The 21,387-nt window shown below is 40.9% G+C and overlaps 1 protein-coding gene across 1 annotated transcript; it reads left to right on the forward strand.

Annotated features, from left to right (window-relative positions):
• Positions 1–44: 44 nt before the first annotated feature.
• dapp1 (dual adaptor of phosphotyrosine and 3-phosphoinositides) lies at positions 45–20,819 on the forward strand. Its single transcript, XM_028565107.1, has 9 exons — positions 45–241; positions 3,362–3,484; positions 4,688–4,821; positions 9,869–9,999; positions 12,076–12,123; positions 12,275–12,337; positions 13,491–13,576; positions 17,709–17,796; positions 20,199–20,819. The coding sequence occupies exons 1-9, from the start codon at positions 186–188 to the stop codon at positions 20,220–20,222; spliced, it is 753 nt and encodes a 250-aa protein (XP_028420908.1). The 5' UTR covers positions 45–185; the 3' UTR covers positions 20,223–20,819.
• The last annotated feature ends 568 nt before the right edge of the window (positions 20,820–21,387 follow it).

Consider the following 21,387-nt stretch of genomic DNA (forward strand, 5'->3'; position numbering starts at 1 on the left):
TTTTCCAATGTCCATAAACGCACGGCTATTAGGGGCTGAGCCCCCCCTAAAGGTCTGATCCTAGAATCGCCCCTGGGGCGTGCCTGTCTCAAGCTGCCACCTTCCACTTCTGCCGTGCCGTCGCTGCACTCCCAGATGGTCGCGACGCTTTTGAGGCGTTGACTGAACTCGATCCTCGCGCAGAGATGAGTTTCTACAGTGATGCGTCTTCCGAGGACTCGAGCGAGCTGGAGACTTTGGGGTAAGACCGTGTGACACTACAGTACTTTGCTCTTCTCTTAGTTTTCGGCCCTTTACCTGTTATAGAAAACGCTACGCTGCTAGAAGGAAACGAGTCGCGAGCCCCGATTGACGTTCTGTACCAGATTCCGTTTACAAATCATGCGATTAAATGTATTCTTACCTATTCTCAAAAATATACAAGTTGTAGAAGATATGTTAAAAGTGGTCACAAAACAGCAGAGTGTCCTTATAAAATCGGCATTATATAATTCCCTACAAAGCAGTGGCAAACATTCACTTTTCAAGTGTTTTCCACGGCTCGCAACCAACGTTACTTTGCAGAGTAATACAATAGTTGGTGTTTGCAGGTTCTCTGGACTTAATATAGCCTATAGGCTGCAAATATACTTTACTAGACAGTTGCCGTGGGAAAGTTTTAACTTATGTTAATGATGTTCCGTTTCCCATAACACAGGCAGCGTTAAACTGCCAAGTTCCTTGTCAGAAAGTATGGGTTAAGCTGGTTCAGTGTGCAGCTGGTAGGCCACACACACACACACACACACACACACACAAAATATGTAGCCTAATCCTCAAGGTATAAAATGCAACTGATTTTATTAATGTAATGTAATCCAATGAAATTGCTCAGCTATGATGTTTTTTTTTAATTATTATTATTATTAACCATCCTGTTGTCCTGGGTCAAATCCGACCCATTTTCAAAAAGTTGTGGGTTTCTTTCAACCAAATTGTAAAACAAAATAACGTGGGTGGTTCCATACAACGCTCTTCACAAGTTAAATTAAATAGTTAAATAGTTAAATAAATGATCAGTTCACTACTTTCAATGAATTTGGGTGTTTTATTCAATTTTATAGCATGTAAAGAAAAATTTATAATAGAAAGTTGAAAAACGTAGGAAAGAAATGTAAAAAAAAAGTGACAAAAACAACGGAAAAAGTGACAAAAACGTTAAAACTTTTGCATGGCACTGTATCCATGTCACAATCTCATTAGGGCCTGAACCCCCCCTCTAAGTAGCCTATAAGTCAGTCATTAACACTGCCACTAACTGCACCTCAGTGAGTAGGCCTATGTTTACATGGACACCAAATAGGCCTATTCCAATATTATTTCGAATATGACAATATTCCGGATTTGATTCAGCTCATGTAAACAGCATATTCCGTTTGGATATTCCGAATAAGGCCTTTTTTCCGATTTAAGCATTTGCTCATACTCTAAGAAGTGCTTGGTTTTTTTTTGGGTTTTTTTTACAAACTCTGAGCAACCGTTAATGCAAATGAATGAACTTTCACATCCCTTTACTAGTTTCCTTTGCATCAGTCTTGCAGTCTGAGGCTTGTTTACTGCGTAAATCATCCCCATTTCATCTGAACAAATGTGGTTTCCTGCTTAGGGCTGGGCAATAAGTCAATATTATAGTTTCTAATTGTAAGAGATATTGCATTATGACAATATCACATTATCCTTGAGTAGAATTATTTTGGTCCAAATTAATATTTCTGAGCATTAAATGCTTTTCTCAGAGCTGTAAACCAGTCTTCATCAGTGGAAAAGTTCAAACTACTATTTCCAAGGGTTAAGAATGAACTTTAAAAGAAAAAATTGGCGCAAAATTAACCTAGGGGGTTAATAACACAGAGTTTGACCGTTCTCTGGGATATGTTTTCATGCTAATCGAATGTGACCAGTTTTAGCGCAAACCGCTAATTAGCTTATAAAGCTAGTCGTCGGGGCAGAGGGTAAAGTAAAAATCTATGCCACTAACAAGGCTCAAAATAGCACCACACTTCCACGGTAGCATAATGAGGGTCCCTACATTTAAAACGAAGCATTGAGAACTTTGTAAGTGTAAAGACAGTTTATTAAAAAGATAGTTTAGAAAGACTGTACCGTTCACGTATACAGGCAGGCGCCATCTTGGGAAAACAGTCACGACCAGTCGAATGCCGTGCAACGTGAGCTGAATTTTCATTTGAAATCTCCCATGGTCCGTTCGACCAACACTTTTGCAAGGCACTGTATCTGTGTCACATTCTCATTAGGCGCTGTCGAGCCCCCCTAAAGGTCTGATCCTAGAATCGCCCCTGAACGTGCGAAACAACATAGAGTTACACATTAAATACGCACAATAAAACATACAAAAAACAGTGAGACTCTACCAAATATCAGTCCTTCCAGAAAAATGCGGAGTTTATTGTGATTGTGGTGGGCAAAAATTGTTGCAAAGTCCTTGATTATGCGGCACGTTTTCTTAAAAAATGCGATGGAATATGCGGGATAGTTATGCAATTTTATGCGAAGAAATTGCGGGAACTTGCAAAAACTGCGGTTTGATGAAAAAGAGAAATAACCGTGATTTTCCCCCCAACACCCTGCTTTTCGATGATGTTCATGTCGCGTAATTACGTCACTTCGTAACGTTCCCATGGCAACAGGGGAAAATGGCTGCTCTTGTGTCAAGTAAACGCAACATTTTTCATCTTTCTGCTAAGCTATATGTGACTTTTTTGCAATGAAAATGCGGGGATTATGAAATCATGCAAGCCCTGCATATTTTGCGCGGAAATCTGCAATTTATGCGGCAAAAGTGCGGCCAATTTGAAATAATGCGGACCCCGCATATGCCGACTTTGGCTGATTATGCATTGAATTATGCGATCGCATAATCACATTTTTCTGGAGGGACTGAAATATACAAATCAAATGTAGAGTTAATGCTTTCTGTTACTCATTTGGAGTTTTCTCTGATGAAATGCATAACAGTGGAACATATAGTTCATGGGATTGCACGTCACTTTGAGTATGTTATGTAATGTTGATTGGTGCATCCCTATTCTAATAAAGTCCAGTGTTCAAGTGATTGATGTGGACCAGTGTGTACACTGTACATCTCCCACGGAACAGGAAGAGGAGAAGCGGGAGAGAAAGGCACACTGTGTGGGTTTATACTTTTTTTTTTTTTTTTTTTTTTTTGGGATCATGCTGGTGGAAGAATGTGGCAACTTAGATGATCTCTTTTTTTCCGCACAATGCATTGAATGGATCAAAATTGCCTCTCAGTTCACGTCCATGTTGACTTACAGGATATTTCTTGTTTATTTGGTTGAAGGTGGTACCACTATGACCTGTCGCGCCATGCTGCTGAGGCCCTTCTCTTGTCCAATGGGACCGACGGAAGTTATCTCCTGAGAAACAGTAATGAGGGACCGGGCTGCCTCGCCCTGTCTGTCAGGTCAGTCTGCCTATAGTCTCGCTTTGCCAGACCTTCCTCTGCAGCGCTGTGGAGGAGGAAGGTCTGGCTAGTCCACGTAGCAGAAAACGTGCTCTGGTTTATTGGCATTTCTCTAAACCAATCGCAATCCATAATGCAAAATCTAAAGTTCTAAAAGTAGATAATCTGATGTCAGATGGGATGGATTGGCCCTGATCTGCCCCCTAGTGGATATATTTTTTAATCCACGGGTTACACAGAAAAGTAGGGTTGTGAATATAGCACTTTGTCTAGCTACATGTACATGCTGTTATAAACAAGCATGTCTCAAGCCTGCGCCATTACCAAGATGGGAAACAATCTAACAAATACTTATATAACACTCAAATGACTGGGCTGGGTATCGAATTCAATATCTTTCGGCACCAATCGAATTGCCTCCTTAGTATCAAGTATCGAAAAATGCCTCCTCATTCGAGACCTGGTTTTAATACCTAAGGAGTAAATCTCATCAGCGTCAGTGAGCCAATAAGCATGCAGCGTGTTTCTACCAAGATCTAAAACTGTTTGTGGTTGGCCGTCTAACGTTACACGGCGAGACGGGGCTCATGTAGTAGGAAATGATAAATAAATATAGAATTTGTGCTCTAATTTTGTAATTTCTTTTTGTTGAAATGGATTTAATGAAATTGTTAAAAAAAATGTAAAAAGTATTGTTCAGGAACCTGTGTCAAAGTCATGGTATTGGTATTGAATAGAATGCCTTTTATTGTCACTATACACATGTACAATGAGATTAAAAGCAACTCCTTTTCCAGTGCAACAACGTGGAATAAAATAAGTAGTGCAAAAAAAGGGGGGTAAGGTGCACAGTTCTGAGACGCTATATAGATATAAAAAAATATGGTTTTATATTCAGCGTGATATGCAGTGTGGGTTATTGCACATTATTTGAATATTTTAATATATTAATAGTGGTGATCATATTCAGTGAGGAATAGATATTGGACAATGAGAGTAATGGAAGTGCACAGTATTATCAATATTAGCAATAGTATTAAATATTGCACAGTAGGTGGGTTGTTCTACCATGTATTGGTACCGGTACCGAAAGTTTTTGAATGATACCCAGCCCTAAAGATGACTTATGTGTTATTTGAATATTTTTGCATGTCAACCACTTTCAAAGTGCAACATTCAATGTGTTTGTCATTTGACACATAGGGCGAAGGATTCTGTCAAGCATTTCCACGTGACGCGCAAAGACAACGGCTACGCGTTTGGGTTTAACGAGTACGCAACCCTTCAAGACTTCGTCAACCACTTCGCTAACCAGCCTCTGCTTGGCAGTGACACAGGTACGCAGCGCTTCAGATCGTCTCACTAACAAGCTTACTGCATGTAACCAGCCCATACACTGAAACTACGTATTGCTCGGTTGGCTATCTTCTATGGTTCATTGCTTTCGCAGCGAAGGTGATAGTTTATTTGAGCCACTTTGAGGTCATACAAGAAATCCTTGTTCCAGCTCAACTTTGTGTTACAAATGTTGGAAAGGCTCACATACAGTAGATACGGAAGAGGATTAGGGCCACATGTGAAAAATGTACATACTGCAATTGCGTCCGAAATTCCATACTAACATGCTATATTTAGTAGGATAAAACTAGATTTTTTAGTACGTCCGAAAGCTTAGTATGAAACAAATAGTATGCGAATTGCATACTATTGCTGATAAAATATTACAGTATGCAATACTGGACCACAATGCGATGTGGTAGTAACGAAAACGTTCATAACAGACAAACGGATAGAAACCGAGGAGCTCTGTAACGTCAGTAACCCTGCTAATTTACATTTCTGCATATTTAAAGGTGCAGTAGGTAAGACTTCTAAAACTAACTTTCTGTCATATTTGCTGAAACTGACCCTATGTTCCAGTAGAACTACATGAAGCAGGTAATAAAAAAAGGGGGGGGGGGGTCTAACTGTGTGTCAATCACTGCTCATGCACACGCATTCATTCTCCCTTGTGGGACTTAGGAGACCGTTTTGGGCTTTAGCGGCAAGGGGGGAGGGACTGAGAAGTTGTCGATGTTCAAATTTTTTGGCTAAGTCCTTATCTTCACAGTCCTACCTACGGCACCTTTAAACGACTGTTGGTCTAGTTATTAACCCTTTTAAGTAATGTAAGCATTATCTGGCAATGCCGCCGGAGTGGAGGTCGGCAGGGGTTACCATGGTTCCGCGTCTTCGACGGCAAGGAAGCTCTCAGGAAGTGACGTTGAAAATTACAGCTTAGTGTGTCTGAAAGGATACACGCTACTGTATGTTGAAAAAAACCCGTCAATACATTTGTTCACATGTGGCCCTAATCCTCTTCCGGACATAAAAACTGCCAGTAGTTTGACATTTTAAAAAGTAGAGTTACAAAGTGCAAACGAAGTGTATTGCATCACACACTCAATATTAATAATTAGAAGTGATGTAAAAGATGCTAATGAGCTCGCCAGCCTGAGACACGCAGGCTAGGCACGGAGTTCCAAAGCTGCCCGAGGATTTCAGTCTCTTACTTCGGAGGCTGTTGGGTGAAACCTCGTGTCCCTGATAGAAGACATCGTGGCCTTTTTAGTGACGTAACATGTCAGGGTTTGAACATTAAAGGGTCTTTTTTTTTTATCAACCTGGACTCACTGATTGTAACAACAATCTTTGAAATTGGCTCAGTATTAAGTGTGAATGCTGTAACCGGCAGCCACAGACCAGGCTGCAATGTAACCCTATGGGGCAAATGTGCATCGTCAATTTGGTCCACTAAAAGGGCTTTTTTTGCCACTAAAAGGCTCTGATTATTATAAGCGTCTTACAACATTATGGATAGAATCCCTACGTTGATAGGCCTTTTTAAAACCTCTTTAAAGGTCCCATGGCACTTTTTTCAAGTTTTTATGAGCTTTTTTAACATTAATATGCGTTCCCCCAGCCTGCCTATGGTCCCCCAGTGGCTAGAAATGGTGATAAGTGTAAACCGAGCCCTGGGTATCCTGCTCTGCCTTTGAGAAAATGAAAGCTCAGATGGGCCAATCAGGAATCTTCTCCTTATGAGGTCATAAGGAGCAAGGTTACCTCCCCTTTCTCTGCTTTGCCCGCCCAGAGAATTTGGCCCACCCATGAGAGAGAGAGACATCATGTCTTTCAAACAAGGAAAGTGGCAGGTGGTCAAGGCCACACCCCCCATCCTCCACCTTGCCCCCCCCCTCTCTCCTCCTCAATAGCTACAGACACAGAAATGGCACATCCTAAGGAAAGCTCTGTGGGACTGGCTCTAGTGGCTGTAATTCTGCACCGAGGCTGACTTTTGGGAAAGAGACTTCAGATACAGTATTAGGGGACCACTAAGGTCTATATAAAAGAGACTTCAGATACAGTATTAGGGGACCACTAAGGTCTATATAAAAGAGACTTCAGATACAGTATTAGGGGACCACTAAGGTCTATATAAAAGAGACTTCAGATACAGTATTAGGGGACCACTAAGGTCTATATAAAAGAGACTTCAGATACAGTATTAGGGGACCACTAAGGTCTATATAAAAGAGACTTCAGATACAGTATTAGGGGACCACTAAGGTCTATATAAAAGAGACTTCAGATACAGTATTAGGGGACCACTGAGGTCTATATAAAAGAGACTTCAGATACAGTATTAGGGGACCACTAAGGTCTATATAAAAGAGACTTCAGATACAGTATTAGGGGACCACTAAGGTCTATATAAAAGAGACTTCAGATACAGTATTAGGGGACCACTAAGGTCTATATAAAAGAGACTTCAGATACAGTATTAGGGGACCACTAAGGTCTATATAAAAGAGACTTCAGATACAGTATTAGGGGACCACTAAGGTCTATATAAAAGAGACTTCAGATACAGTATTAGGGGACCACTAAGGTCTATATAAAAGAGACTTCAGATACAGTATTAGGGGACCACTGAGGTCTATATAAAAGAGACTTCAGATACAGTATTAGGGGACCACTAAGGTCTATAAAAAAGAGACTTCAGATACAGTATTAGGGGACCACTAAGGTCTATATAAAAGCATCCAAAGGACACCATGTCATGGGACCTTTAACCAGAAACAGCTCTTAGGTCGCTAGCGCTTAACCTACCAGACTCCATTTAAAAAAAAAAAAAAAAAAAAAAAAAACTTTTAGAGAGAATGTTATTATATAACTGAGACAAGTCAAACATGCCAGTGGTCAGACAGGGACTACAGGATTGCTTAAAACCCATAACATACTTTTGAAGGTTGATTTTCCAGTGTTGCGAGGCGCACAAATTTCACTTGAAACATTGCAACACGCATTGTTGTAAAATCCCCCACTTCACATTTTCCTATGCAACAACAAGAGAAAAGCCTGTTTAAAATAACATGTTTAATAGAGCCAACATATTTTCTCATGTAAACCGGTAAACTATGTGTTAATTTCAAGTTGTGATGGTTGGAAAAGTGGAAAGACAACCCAAAACGTCTTTTCATAGTTTTGTATGTTTCTGTCGACTTTGAATGAAGTGTATTTTACGATGCTAAAATGACGTTTATTTACATGGAGTCTGGTGGGTTTAGCGCACGCAATTTTGCGGATGTTTTTATGTTTAAAAAAAGGATCTTACTCTTCAACAGGAAGGTCGACCTAAGAATCCTTTCCATAATGTTGTCAGAAACTTAGAATATTAATCTGAGCCTGTCGGCGGCAAAACGAGCACGTTTGTGAGCGTAAATAGAAGCTGCACAATCGCCCTATTAACTTCCATTGTAGCTTGTTTTGTCACTGCCGACTGCAGCGATCTCGCTTAATACTGGACCAATGTCAAAGATTCTTGTTCCCATCAGTCACTTAGACACAAAAACATAGGAAAATAGGGTCCAGGTTGAAGATAAATGGTAGTTACCATTTTAATAAAGTTTTCTTGTGGTCCTCCAAACTGGCTTCCAGTAGAATTTTATTAAATAAAGAGAATTCAGTTTTGTGACTTTAATTTTCAGATATTTCTGTATCTGAGGATGAATCAATAAGATTTCTGTGCAGTGTATTATACGCCATAGACAAATGTGTTCTTTATCCTCTGTGGATGACATTCGGGTTCGCCGGCTATTATGTACTGCACCTGTTTTACAAAAAAGAGCAGAGGCAGACAAATGGAGGATAGAAATGTTCATTAGTATCTTCATTTTTAGAGAGAATGTTATTATATAACTGAGACAAGTCAAACATGCCAGTGGTCAGACAGGTACTACAGGATTGCTTAAAACCCATAACATACTTTTGAAGGTTGATTTCCCAGTGTTGCATGGCGCACAAATGTCACATGAAACATTGCAACACGCATTGTTGTAAAATCCCCCACTTCACATTTTCCTATTCAACAACAGAAAAGCCTGTTTAATATAAGATGGAGTTTTGGGGTCGGGTCAGCTGTAGCGCCTCGGATGTATGTAGCTACATATACAGACAAAATGGATAGTTGGAGAACTGTACAAATAGCAAGGATGTTTAATGTTTAAAGCTATAGTGCGTGGTTTCTGTCGACCCCATGAGGAATTCTAAGTAATGACAACATTGTCGGCGCGTACACATGATACAAGCCTTCCGTGACCGCGCGCCTGATCTGTATTGGTTGTGGCTCCCTCCCTTGGGATTGATGTCCTAGTTGTGGATGGTCTACTCCAGCTGGTTGTATATAATTAAACCAGTCTGTGTGGGGAGTATTGTTTGTAATTGCCTGTGTACACGCTGAGAAAGAGCGCTCCACGAAACGTCCGTTGTGTGGCAATAAATTCTATCAAATTGGAGTGCTGTCATAATAGTAGCTATAGTCTTAAAATAGGAAGGGAAAATACCAGTGGCCATGAGCAGTTAATAATTGATGAGACTAGGGCTGTCCTCGACTAAAGAAATTCTTAGTCGACTAACACTTATACAATTTTGTCGACTAATCGATTAGTTGATTTAATTGACAGAGCTGTGCGCTTTGAGAGGTGGTTAAGACTAGAAAAGCACAATATAAATGTAGTTAATTAACCATCTGTAAAACTGAGTTTCTCCACAATTAATCCTGCAAAAGCACCACTTTAAATCTTGTGTTTACCATAAATGTGCTCAGAAGTTTCTTGGAAATAAGTAATTAAGCATGAATAAGCATAAAAAATGAATAATCGACTAAAGAAATCTTAGTCGACTAAGACCAAAACGACCGATTAGTCAACTAATCGACTAAGAGGTGGCAGCCCTAGATGAGACATAGGGGCTGACAGTGGGCAATAGGTCTTTTACCACATCTGTTGTGTTGTTGGATGTTGTATTATGGGCCTGTAACCTCCTCCTCTGCCTCTGAACCAGGAACCCTGATCGTGCTGAAGTGCCCGTACCCGTGGCGTGTGGAGGAGCCATCCATCTACGAGTCCGTGCGAGTTCACACGGCGTTGCAGTCGGGCCGCACAGAAAACGATCTGGTGCCCAATGCACCATCGGTATGACACACATCTGTGAGCAGCTGATATCAAATCATATCGAAATACCTCTGTGATGTGACCAAAGTGACCCACAGGAGGGCCCAAACTCCACTTTCTTTACGTGAGCCTTGAAAGATAGTTCTGGATTATCTCAACTGGGGCATAGAGCTGAGCATTCAACCACATCTCTGGTCACTAATCAGCCACTGAAGTTGTTTGCCCAGTTGTCATCACACAACCTGAGTTTGGATTCTTTTGTCATCAAACCACAAGAGACCACAGTATACAGGAAAATAAGGCTGCGCGATATGAGGAAAATATCTTATTGCGATTATTTTGACTGATATTGCGATATGATTCACGATATTGGAGGGAATGATCATTTGTTATAATTTTTCTCATTTTCTTTGAAAAATATTAGTGAAACAAATGAAAATGACGATAGTGTGATTTTTGCAAGGATCTTTACCAAACAAAGATTTTCTCTTTAGTCTGTAGGATAGGATTTATAGTATCTGCAGCACCACAATACTTCATTCAGAATGGTTTGACACATTGTTTGCCTTTTAAGTATTGCGATTTGGATATTGCGCTAGTCCATATTGCGATTTTGATAAAAGTGCGATTAATTGTGGAGCCCTACAGAAAACCCACTTAATTTCAACTCTAACTACCACTCACACCATAAAGATCAGAGGTGAGGACCAGAGCTGCGCAAATAAATCGATTAGCTCGTTTTATCGAGGAAAATAATCTACAATGGAAATAATCATTAGTTGCAGCCCTAGTGAGGACCCTCATACACAGAACACAACATATGTCAGTGAGGAGGTAGTCTCGCATTGCCAGTCCTTCCTCCACAGCGCTGCAGAGGAGGGTCTGGCTAGTCCACACAGCATTGTCGGATGGGAGAAAAACGTGCTCTGGTTTATTGGCATTTCTTTAAACTAATCACAATCGTCTCGGGGGGGTGCTAAGCCCCGGACGGAGCCACGGTGCCGCTGAAACATAGCCTCGGGAAGGAACTTGTTTTGGTGGAACATGTACGTTCAAAAGTTGTTTTAGTCGTGTAACAGAAAACTCTGATTGGACAGATAGTCTAGCTAGCTGTCTGGATTTACCCTGCAGAGATCTGCGGAGCGGTTAACCATAGTCCTCACAAAACACATCCCGCGAATTGGGCCAATGGGTACAAGGAGTAGATGAAGGGAATCCCGCCCTGACTCATGACCGCACTGCAACCCAACAGGGTTCACCAGAAACATCTGTCAAACATAAGTATCTGGACCCTGGACAAGAGACTGAATGAACACCAGACCAGAAGCACTCCCAAATTCCACTGGACCAGGAGTCATTCACATCTGACACCAGAGACCACCGGTCACCACCTCCAACCAGTGTTGTAGTCGAGTTACCAACTGTCGAGTTCGAGTCAAGTCTTGAGTCCCCAGTGTTCGACTCTGAGTTCAAGTCCAAGAGGAGGAGGAGGAGGAGGAGGAGGAGGAGGAGTCGAGTCACCATTAACTGTGTTCGAGTCAGAGTCGGGTCACAATTCCCAGAGAATAGCTACTCGAGTCCGAGTCCAGGACTCGAGTACTCCATCACTGGCCCCTGCATTAAACCATTACGAACTAAATATATACTATATCGATATCTTATATCAAATTTGTATGACCTATTACACATTAAAGTAGTCAGAAACTTAATCCAACTTCCGAGTCCAAATCATCAGTGAGCGAGTCCAAGTCAAGTCACGAGTCCAGAGAATAGCAATCTTGAGTCGGACTCAAGTCCGAGTCCACGACTCCAGTACTCCATCCCTGCCTCCAACCATATACAACCACCTGTTGTCATATGGTGGAGTTCCATACTTGTATTGTGGACTAAACCAACCCCATGATAATTGAGCCAACAACTTCCTTCACTGATGAAGAACCATGATATGTGGTTGAAAGCTCCCAAGAAAGAGAGTAAGTTGAGTTAAGATGATTTTGACCGAGATCCAAGTTGCAATAAACCAGAATTAACCTTGATAGTCAATACTTCACTCACAGTAGAGTCATGTTTCCACTAACACAAAGCATGTCTTTTCAGCTGGGCACAAAGGAAGGCTATCTGGTGAAACAAGGAGCTATTGTGAAGGTAAGAACACTGGAAATCCGCTTTTATCAGGAAACGTGTAGTGGAAAATGTAACTGTAACTGTAGCGGAGCAGGAGTGGTTCAGTGTCTGAACACTGACCACAGACTGAGGAAATATTAAAAATATATCCACTGTGAAACCTTTTTTGCAGAACTGGAAACAGAGGTGGTTCACACTCAACAGATATGAACTCAAATACTTCAAAGACAAAATAGTAAGTCCCTCTCCAGCTTTGTGCAATTTCACAACTTCACTTTTCAGATAATTAGACAGTCCTTCCAGAAAAATGCGGAGTTTTTTTTGTGATTGTTGCAGGCAAAAATCGTTGATTATGCGGCACGTGTTCTTAAAAAATGCGATGGAATATCGGGAACTTGAAAAAATTTGCGGGAACTTGCAAAAACTGCGGTTTGATGAAAAAGAGGAAAAAAAGTGATTCCCCCAACACCCTGCTTTTCGATGATATTCACGTCGCGTAATTACATCACTTCATAATGTTCCCATGGCAACAGGGGGAAATGGCTGCTCTTGTGTGAAGTAAACGCAAAATTTTTCAACTTTATGCTAAGATATGTGACTTTTTTGCAACGAAAATACGTGGATTATGAAATCATGGAAGCCCCGCATATTTTGCGCCGAAATCGGCAATTTATGCGGTGAAAGTGCGGCGTATTTGAAAAAATGCGGCCCCCGCATAAATATGTAGACTTTGAATTGAATTATGCGATCGCATAATCGTGTTTTTCTGGAGGGACTGATTAGAGCAACAGAGCTCAACAGTGCGAGTCCACTTTTTTAACGGCTCTGGTTCCGGAAAGTGTTTTTCCCCATTCATTTGTTCCATTGACGTTTCAAAAATTGCTTATATAAAGAGTTTTAAGTCTGGAACCAAGCCAACCAGCACCAAAAAACATTATGAAAAAGGCAAAGGTACAAGACTGTGTACAGAAACTATCATAGACTTAAAAGGTAGCTCGATCTAGCCATTCGTGGTTTTGCGGGTACAGTAAACGTTTCCATGGTAACAGCGAGTTGGACCAATCGGAGACGCCGCTGTTACGCTTAGTATTGTGGGTAGTGTAGTATATCTCCATAAGATTGCGAATAAAACAGGTTTTTCTTAAAACAAAGTTGATTTCATACGGACTTATAGCTTCTACAGGAGCAGAAACTTTTGTTCCACAACCTCGTGGCTCGTGGTCAGTCTCCCTCTGATAGTTTAAACATGGCTGATAATCAAAATCCTCATGGAGTACATCAATTGGATTTTTACTTCCGGAACCACGCTGTTGAGCTCTATTGTATTAAGGTTAAGCTACTTCTAGTCACAGCAGACAAACTGGGTAAGCTGTAGTTCTATGTTGCAGTGTGAGGAGCCCATTCGAACCCTGGATCTGAGGGCCTGCTCTGCAGTGCAGTTTGACTACTCTCAGGACAGAGTCAACTGTTTCTGGTAAGTGATGTCAGTCAAGGATCAGCACTGAGCGGATGCACCATCAGGGATTCTGCATTGAAGAAAGTGGTTCTCTATCGTATCGAGCCTACCTCTCTTAACAGAGTTACATATTCCATATGTACGGGGGACTGACCCACTGGGGCAGTTGACGTGGATATCACTTTAAGCAACACCACTACCTGGCCCATGCTTGGGCATAAAAGGCCCAGGTGTGCATGGGTTCACCGATTAACATTGATTGGAACGGTATCCAAGCGGCCTTGCCCTGGAGAGATAGTCTCTTCACTCAGAGAACCAAGGTTACCTTGTAACCCAACGATAAGAAAACTCAACCACACATGTTTCATCCTTCAATAGGAGCCATACTCTTTATTTGAAATAAAGTAACAATACAATCATGTTCTGCGGCTAAACAGGGCTGTTGTAGAGGCAAAGTGGCAGCTTACATCCACACGCTATGTTATCTGATTATTTAGAATAAAAGAGAAGTGTGCATTTAAAAGACCGTTGTGATTGGGGATGTTGCTGTAATCAAATCAGTATATGTTTATGTTTAACATGGTATTTCATTTTATCAATGGGAAACATACAAGTGTACAGACAAGGCATGATTCGATACAATTCACGATTTTAACTTCACAGAATGAGGTGCAGACAAATGACTGAAAAATATTCCTTTTATTTGTATGTGCAAAACAACAGATGTGTCCTCATATCAAAAGTGCCATTTAAATTGCCACATTGTCTAACGGCAGCAATCACACAGTAATCACTCACATCATTAGCAAAAACACCTATTGCAGAGTACTTAAAAGGGGCATTGGTCAGGATTAAATCAATGAGTGATGATTTCTCTGGACATTTAGGATTTGGCCGAGTAGGAGTGTTAATTAATTGAGTCAAATTTAAATCATCACACTGCTCTTTAAAAGCATCTGATATCGGCCTCAGCAAGTCCCAGTTTAGATCACCAACAACAATAGTGTCATTACAAATAACTTGACTTAACAAATTTCAGTGTAGATGAAGATTAATTTGATGATGACAGAGTTCTACAACCAACCACTCTGATATAGTGGTCGTTGGAGACTTCAAGGTTTAAGGCCAAAAACTCAAATTGTCTACTCACCGATTTTTGAGAGCTCTAAACTAGAGTTGAATTTGCATTTGATATAAATAGCAACACCTCCCCCTTTTGGACGATCTGAGAGATACACATTATAACCATCGATGCCAATATCTTTATCAAGGACAGATTTTTGTCAACCAGGTTTCAGATAAAACAACAATGTCAGCATCAGTTGACCTTAAAATTTTTAGGTGTATCGCATTTAAAATTTTCAGGTGTATCGCATAGCGTAAAACTATCAGGTCCCGGATTAGGCTGATGTAAGCAGAAGCCCGATAAAGGGGTTTTAGGCAGGAAGCTAGTGGTAGCTAGCTAGTAGCGGCTATGAGTAAGCCACCTACTTTGCTGCAAGTAGTGCTAAGAGTAGTGCTTAGAGTTGATCTTTTGTAACAATTGCAATTATAAATGAGTCCTTTAAGTCACTTCTAACTTCTGAAATATATTCTAATATTTTCTTCTTTATAGTAAATGTAATCGGTTTTGGTTTTGGACTGTTGGTTGGACAAACCAAGACATCTTAATTACTCAGCTTTAGAGACGTGTAATGGGTATACCTGACATTTTATAGACCAAATGATTATCTGATCAATCCTTAAAATAATCACAGACTAATCGATAATGAAAATAACGGTTAGTTGTAACCCTAGAAATATAGAAAATGAACATCAACCACAGACAAAATGAATACAACATACATACATGATGTAATGAAGAGAAAAAAGGTGTGCAGATGACTGAAAAAGCTGATAAGTCCCAGCTCTGCAGTGTGATGCCACAGCCACTCGTACTTCCCCGTGACAGCAAAATGTGACATTTGTGTTGTTTGAAAAAGGGGAAGTGTGAGCGGCTAAATAACAGAAGGAAACTGGGGGAGGGAAGGACAAGTGTACATGAGCTAAGGTGATAACCCCATTTACACAATGCACATCTTAACAAAAGAAGTAATTTAACGTAACTTAACCCTCCAAAAAATACTCGTTCACATGAATTTAACTTCACTCAAAAATGAATTGTTGAAGTAATAACTGAGTTGGTGTGAGTTCACTTAACTTTGTGGGACATTTTAAGTACAGAAATATGATTCCAGTTCGTTCTGTTGACTTAGGCTATTCTCTTTAAGTTGACCTTATAACAGAATTACAAAAATGGAAGCCTTGCTGCCAAGTGTGGCTTAGGTTTTTGTCTTAGATTTTTTCATTTAATGTTATAAATCATATTGTGCCCAAGTAAACTTAAAGAATGCCAATAATAATTCCAATAATTCTTAATGATACCCAAGCATAAATATTTGATGGCAGTCTTGTAAAAACTATTTTGATAAGTACATTCGTCTTGTGGTCAGATTTTTTTATTTTTATTTAACCTTTATTTATACAGGTAATCTCATTGAGACACAGGGTCTCATTTTCAAGAGAGACACATTTGGGACAATACACAACATCAGTTACGGACAGACAAACAGATTACAATAGTATACACAAGATTTACTATATACAATATTTAAACGAAAACTAACTTTCTGTCATATTTTCTGAAACTGACCCTATGTTCCAGTAGAACTACATGTAAGAATGCAGGTAATAAAAAAAAAAGAAGAGAAAAATCCAGCTCCTCTGGCACCACCTACTAGCCTGGTGAGCCCGTCCTGATCTGGCGAGCTCCAGTTTTCCACTCGCAGATCAGTCTGGCATCTTGAGGCAGAGAAAATTTGGAGCTGTTAGCCAAACGACCGACCAATCGGCGTTGGTTTTGAGGCGGGTTAGGTGGTGATAGACAGATGGTTTATCCAATCAGCTAACCAGTATTTTCAGACAGCGGTAGCCCTAATTCTGTTAGCCGCTCTCTAATGCTTTTTTCTCTTGGATCCTTCTTTTAGAATATAGACCGGGAACCTGAATTGGTGACTTTTATTCCTAAATTCTCGTTACACAAACGGCAAATATCCTTTACCGACATGTTGCTTGCTTTTGAGCTATGCTTTGCCTGCAGCAGCAGGGGCGGGCTTGTGGTTGTATTTTGATACGCTTCGTGGATCTGATTGGTTGATTTGGCCCGTCTATCGCCAACATAGCTGATAGACAGATGGTTCATCCAATCAGCTAACCAGTATTTTCACCCCTTCCCAAAAGTTCTCCAACGGAAAGTTCCCAGATGGATATGCCGAGCAAATGCGAAGCAATCCATCAGGCGGAGTCAGGTTAACCACCTCCAGCCTGTAGTGTGATATGCAAAAACCCACCGCTCCAGGTTCAGATGCACCAATCAGGGCCAGGGGGGGTGTCTAACTGCATGTCAATCACTGCTCATGCACATGCATTCATTCTCCCTTTTATTTTGAAATACCCACTTTATATTTATTCATTTTTTTAATTAAAAATAGTTTGTTTTTAATTTAAATGTCTGGAAGAGCTCAGTAATGAAATTGTCACATTTTAGTTGCTTTTTGTAAATATACAAATGTACATGTAACTGATTGTGTTAAATGTATCATCTAGTATTGGTCGCAGGCCCCTAAATTGAATTGAAATCGTATCACGGCAGACTTTTAAGATATCAGTAAATATTCTATCGTTGTCCAACGCATCGATATAATATTGTATAGTGATAAAACATGTGATTTACACGCCTAATATTTAGTAGCTACAACAACAACAACAAGGAAAAGAAACCGTGAGAGCATTTTTGTTGTTTTATCATGGAGATATCATACAACCATTTTTTTATGGTTGAAAAATGTATAGTTACCCAATATCTACCCATCATTAAACTTATTGGGATATATAACTCGACTGAGCCATCTGAAAATACACAATGAAGGGCCTGAAAAACTGAACCCATAAATGGGTAACCCCTTATTTCCAAATCATCTCAATAAGTTTTGTGTAAAGATCTCTGATTAATGACGAGATGAAATCGTACGTCCCTGAGTCTGCACACATGACTTTTACATTAAACCGAGATAATAATTCACATATGTTGTTTTTATCTGTGTGTCTACAGCCTTGTGTTTCCTGAGAGGACATTTTATCTTTGCGCAAAGACGGGTGTGGAGGCAGATGAGTGGATCAAACTCCTGAGGTGGAAAATGGTGAGTTTGTTCAGACTGCATGTTTTACAAAAGTGGGATATTTCAATACAATACGATAATGAAAGAACTATTGATAATGTGTTGCGCATCTCTGGAAATATAGCAAGGTCCCGCAGTCATGTTAGCCAATAGTTGCATTACAATTACAACATTTGATAACACAGTAGCTGTCTGAGGGAGGATTTCTGCTTTGAGTAAACAGTATGTCATACAGCTTGTGTCATATTAACCCACTTCCTTAATTCTTCCACCGCTGATCCTCTGCTGGTTAAAAAAAACTTTACCCTGTGTCGCAACAGCCACTGCTAATGCTTGCTTATGAGGGAATTACTGTAATTGTTGGGGTTTTGGAATTTATAGAGTGTGGTCTAGACCTACTCTATCTGTAAAGTGTCTCAAGATAACTTTTGTTATGATTTGATACTATAAATAAAATTGAATTGAATGTTATCCTCACATTTACTAACACCCTTTATCCTGGGGGTCAATTTGACCCCAGCGATTTAAAGCTATAGCTATAGCGCGTAGTTTCTGTCTCCCCCCCAATGTGGAATTCTAAGTAAAGACAGCAGAAATGTCGGCACTGTCCACATCAGAGCTGTAATCAAGCCTTAAAAGTTTGGCCCGACAAGGCCCGAGCCCTAAAGAATTCGGCCCGAACCCGACAAGTACATTTTTTATTGACAGCTTTTAAAAGGCCGAACCCGTTTACAGCCCGACATTATTCAAATGTGCGCACGCACGCAGCTCTTTTGCCTTTTGTGAAGAATGAGTCATTTATAAAAAAAATGTTAACATCATTTATTCATGACTAACGTAGACTATAGGCCACTTGGAAGTTGGAAGTTGGAACCAAGAAATAAAATAAGTTCTCCAGAGGCCAGCCTCCGTTTCACCTCCTCAGCATCCATTTACGCGCTAGTCGAAACGCATCACCTGACCGCTCATTAGCCGTGGAACATGGGGGGCAAGCCCGCCCGAGCCGAGCCGTGCAAAGATCTTCAGCTCTAGTCCACATGATACAAGCCCTTTTGTGATCACGCAGCACCCCCGCCCCTCCTCCACGCAGTTGCTAGTAGCCAAGGAGGACACAGATTGGTAACTCCAGTACTAGTTGTATTTTACGTGTGGGGGAATGCACGATTGAAATTGGATCTTCAGTGTTTTTTTTTCATCTCTGTGTTTAGTCCCTCGCTGCTGCATTTTTTTTGGGATTGTTTACAGCCGTAACACTTCCTTTTCAGCGGTTCCTTACCCAGGGCGTTATCACATGCAATTCTATGACCATTCAGTCCTTCTGCCACGTCTAGTACCACCCTCATGCCCCGATTCTCCCTTCAGGTGCTTTCCCAGTTCATACCTGCATACTCTAGGCATAGCTAAAGTGTGAATGCCGCCCATATTTTGAAAGTATATTTGTCCGGGTTGTTTGGTATGTATTGTCTGAAGGGACGGTGACAAGGAAATGCAACCACATATTCATCCACAGTCACGTGGGGGCCTGGATTGTAATGAGAGGGTAATTGCTGGAATCTGTTGGAATTGTTGATTGTTGAATCTGTGTCTGGAACCTGGGGAAAATGTGTTTGCACTGTGAAAGAATGCTGCATCAGTGGGGGACTAAGCATAGGGTTAGTCCATTTATTTCAACCAGCTGGAGAGTTATGAATGCTGGGAAAATGTTAGCCCGACAAGCCACACCAACATCAAGATGTTGGGTCTGGGAACTCACCATTGGCAAGGCTCTATCCGAGGGGCGGGACAAACGGCTGTCTTTCAAATTCCCTCTGCACGCAATAGGATAGCGCTACAACCAACCAGAGCAACGCTAGTTGATAGATTAAACTTTTGCCGTATCCGGTCGGCCAAACTCCAAACACATCTTCCTTTTTTAAGAATGATTTCAGTGGCGTTCTTTGTTCTTTTCTCCAAGTCTTCCAGAGTCGCGGCCAAAGCCAATTCGAAAGACCGCTGTTCGCCAGCAGCAGCAGCGGCAGCCATCTTCTTTGTGTTCAAGTAGCGGGGAATTCACGCGGAACCGTCGCAACTCTGCCGTCCTTACGTTAAGCCCGCCCACCGACTCTATACACGATGTGATTGGCCTGACCATAGTTTGGTTTTTCCAGCTCGCAAGCCAACGGAGATTTCTAGGCTAGGGACATTTATTAATAAACTCAAAATGTTTTTAACGAACTCATTTGATGGTTTTAAGGGAAAGCTCAGTGGGCCGGTTTATTCAACTCAAAGTCGTAGAAGAAGGCGACTTGAGCTCAAGTGTTCGGAAGGTGGCAGCAGCCGTTTTATGTTGACTTGGCTTAAAACTAACAAACTTAACAGTATTTAGAAGATCAGTTGATTTCACTAAGCTGCATTCTGCGTTTTTGGACACTCTTTGTTTCCAGTCACAGATAAGCAAAGGTCGATGACTGCTGTCAGTGGGACTCCCTGGAGATGGAAAGAAGACGTCCCAGATGCTCTGCTGGAGGAACAATGAAGAACAGCACCGTTGAAAACTGAAGAGTAAACTCCAGTATGAGTAACACTGGCACACAGTGTTGTGACTGGAGGCTAACTACTTATGCTTATGATAGGCCAGAGATAAGCGGAAATGGAAGAGGTCTTACTTTGCTGCTGTTCTTACCCAGAGCATGTTTGTTCCTAGTGTGTTTAATATGATCATTTTAATTTAACAACTATTTACTTAAAAGGATGTTTCTTTCTTCAATTTATATTCTATAAAACCAAAAACCTGTGTCTCAATACTTTCTGACTTCCTGTCCTTGGCGCTCAGCTCCAAGCCCATTGGTTCCTACTGGTGAGGAAAAGGCTCATTGATATATAGTTAATAGCAACAGCTGGCCACTTTTCTTTGTTAGCAAACAACAGTTAAACAGAAGGGAAATTATGCATTTCTTGTCTTATTTACTCTCTGTCGTTTGTTTTATATTTCCAGCATCAATGTGTATGTGGGATTGACTAAAAAATAAACTACAGTGCGTGTGTTCATGGAACATGTCACCCAGCGCAACCGTGTGGTCATTGATGTGTGGAATGGAGCTCTGTGGGACAGAGGAAGAAGATGTATCAGGCTGTGTAGGCCTCATGAAGCTTAATTAATCATGGTCTTTATTTTATGAGCCCACCAGATGGCAGCGTTGTGGTCAAGACCACCTAAACCCGAGACCAAGTCATCACCAAGACCCGAGCGTATCGAGACCAAGAGAAGACCAAGACTTGGAGGGGTTGAGACAGAGACAAGACCAGACCAGTGTGAGTCCCACACTGCACGACACAATATAACGTGGAAAATGCTAACCATAGGTAGGGTTGGGCATCTTATTGATATATACAATTTTCATTCCACTCCTGAATCTTCCGTCCGATTCCAGTTCTTATAGGCTACGTTCACACCGCAAGTCTTAATGCTTAATTCAGATTTTTTTAGCTCCTATCTGATTTTTTTTGTTTACATTACCTTTTTAAAATGTGGCCTGTATCAGATTCCAGTGTGAACTGTTTGCGATTTTGAACTGACCCGCATGCGCAAAAGCACGCTGTTGCACTAAAGTTATGGAGGTTATGGAGGAAGTA

Source organism: Perca flavescens, chromosome 20, assembly GCF_004354835.1.
Source record: "Perca flavescens isolate YP-PL-M2 chromosome 20, PFLA_1.0, whole genome shotgun sequence".
In the NCBI taxonomy this organism is placed as follows: domain Eukaryota; kingdom Metazoa; phylum Chordata; class Actinopteri; order Perciformes; family Percidae; genus Perca; species Perca flavescens.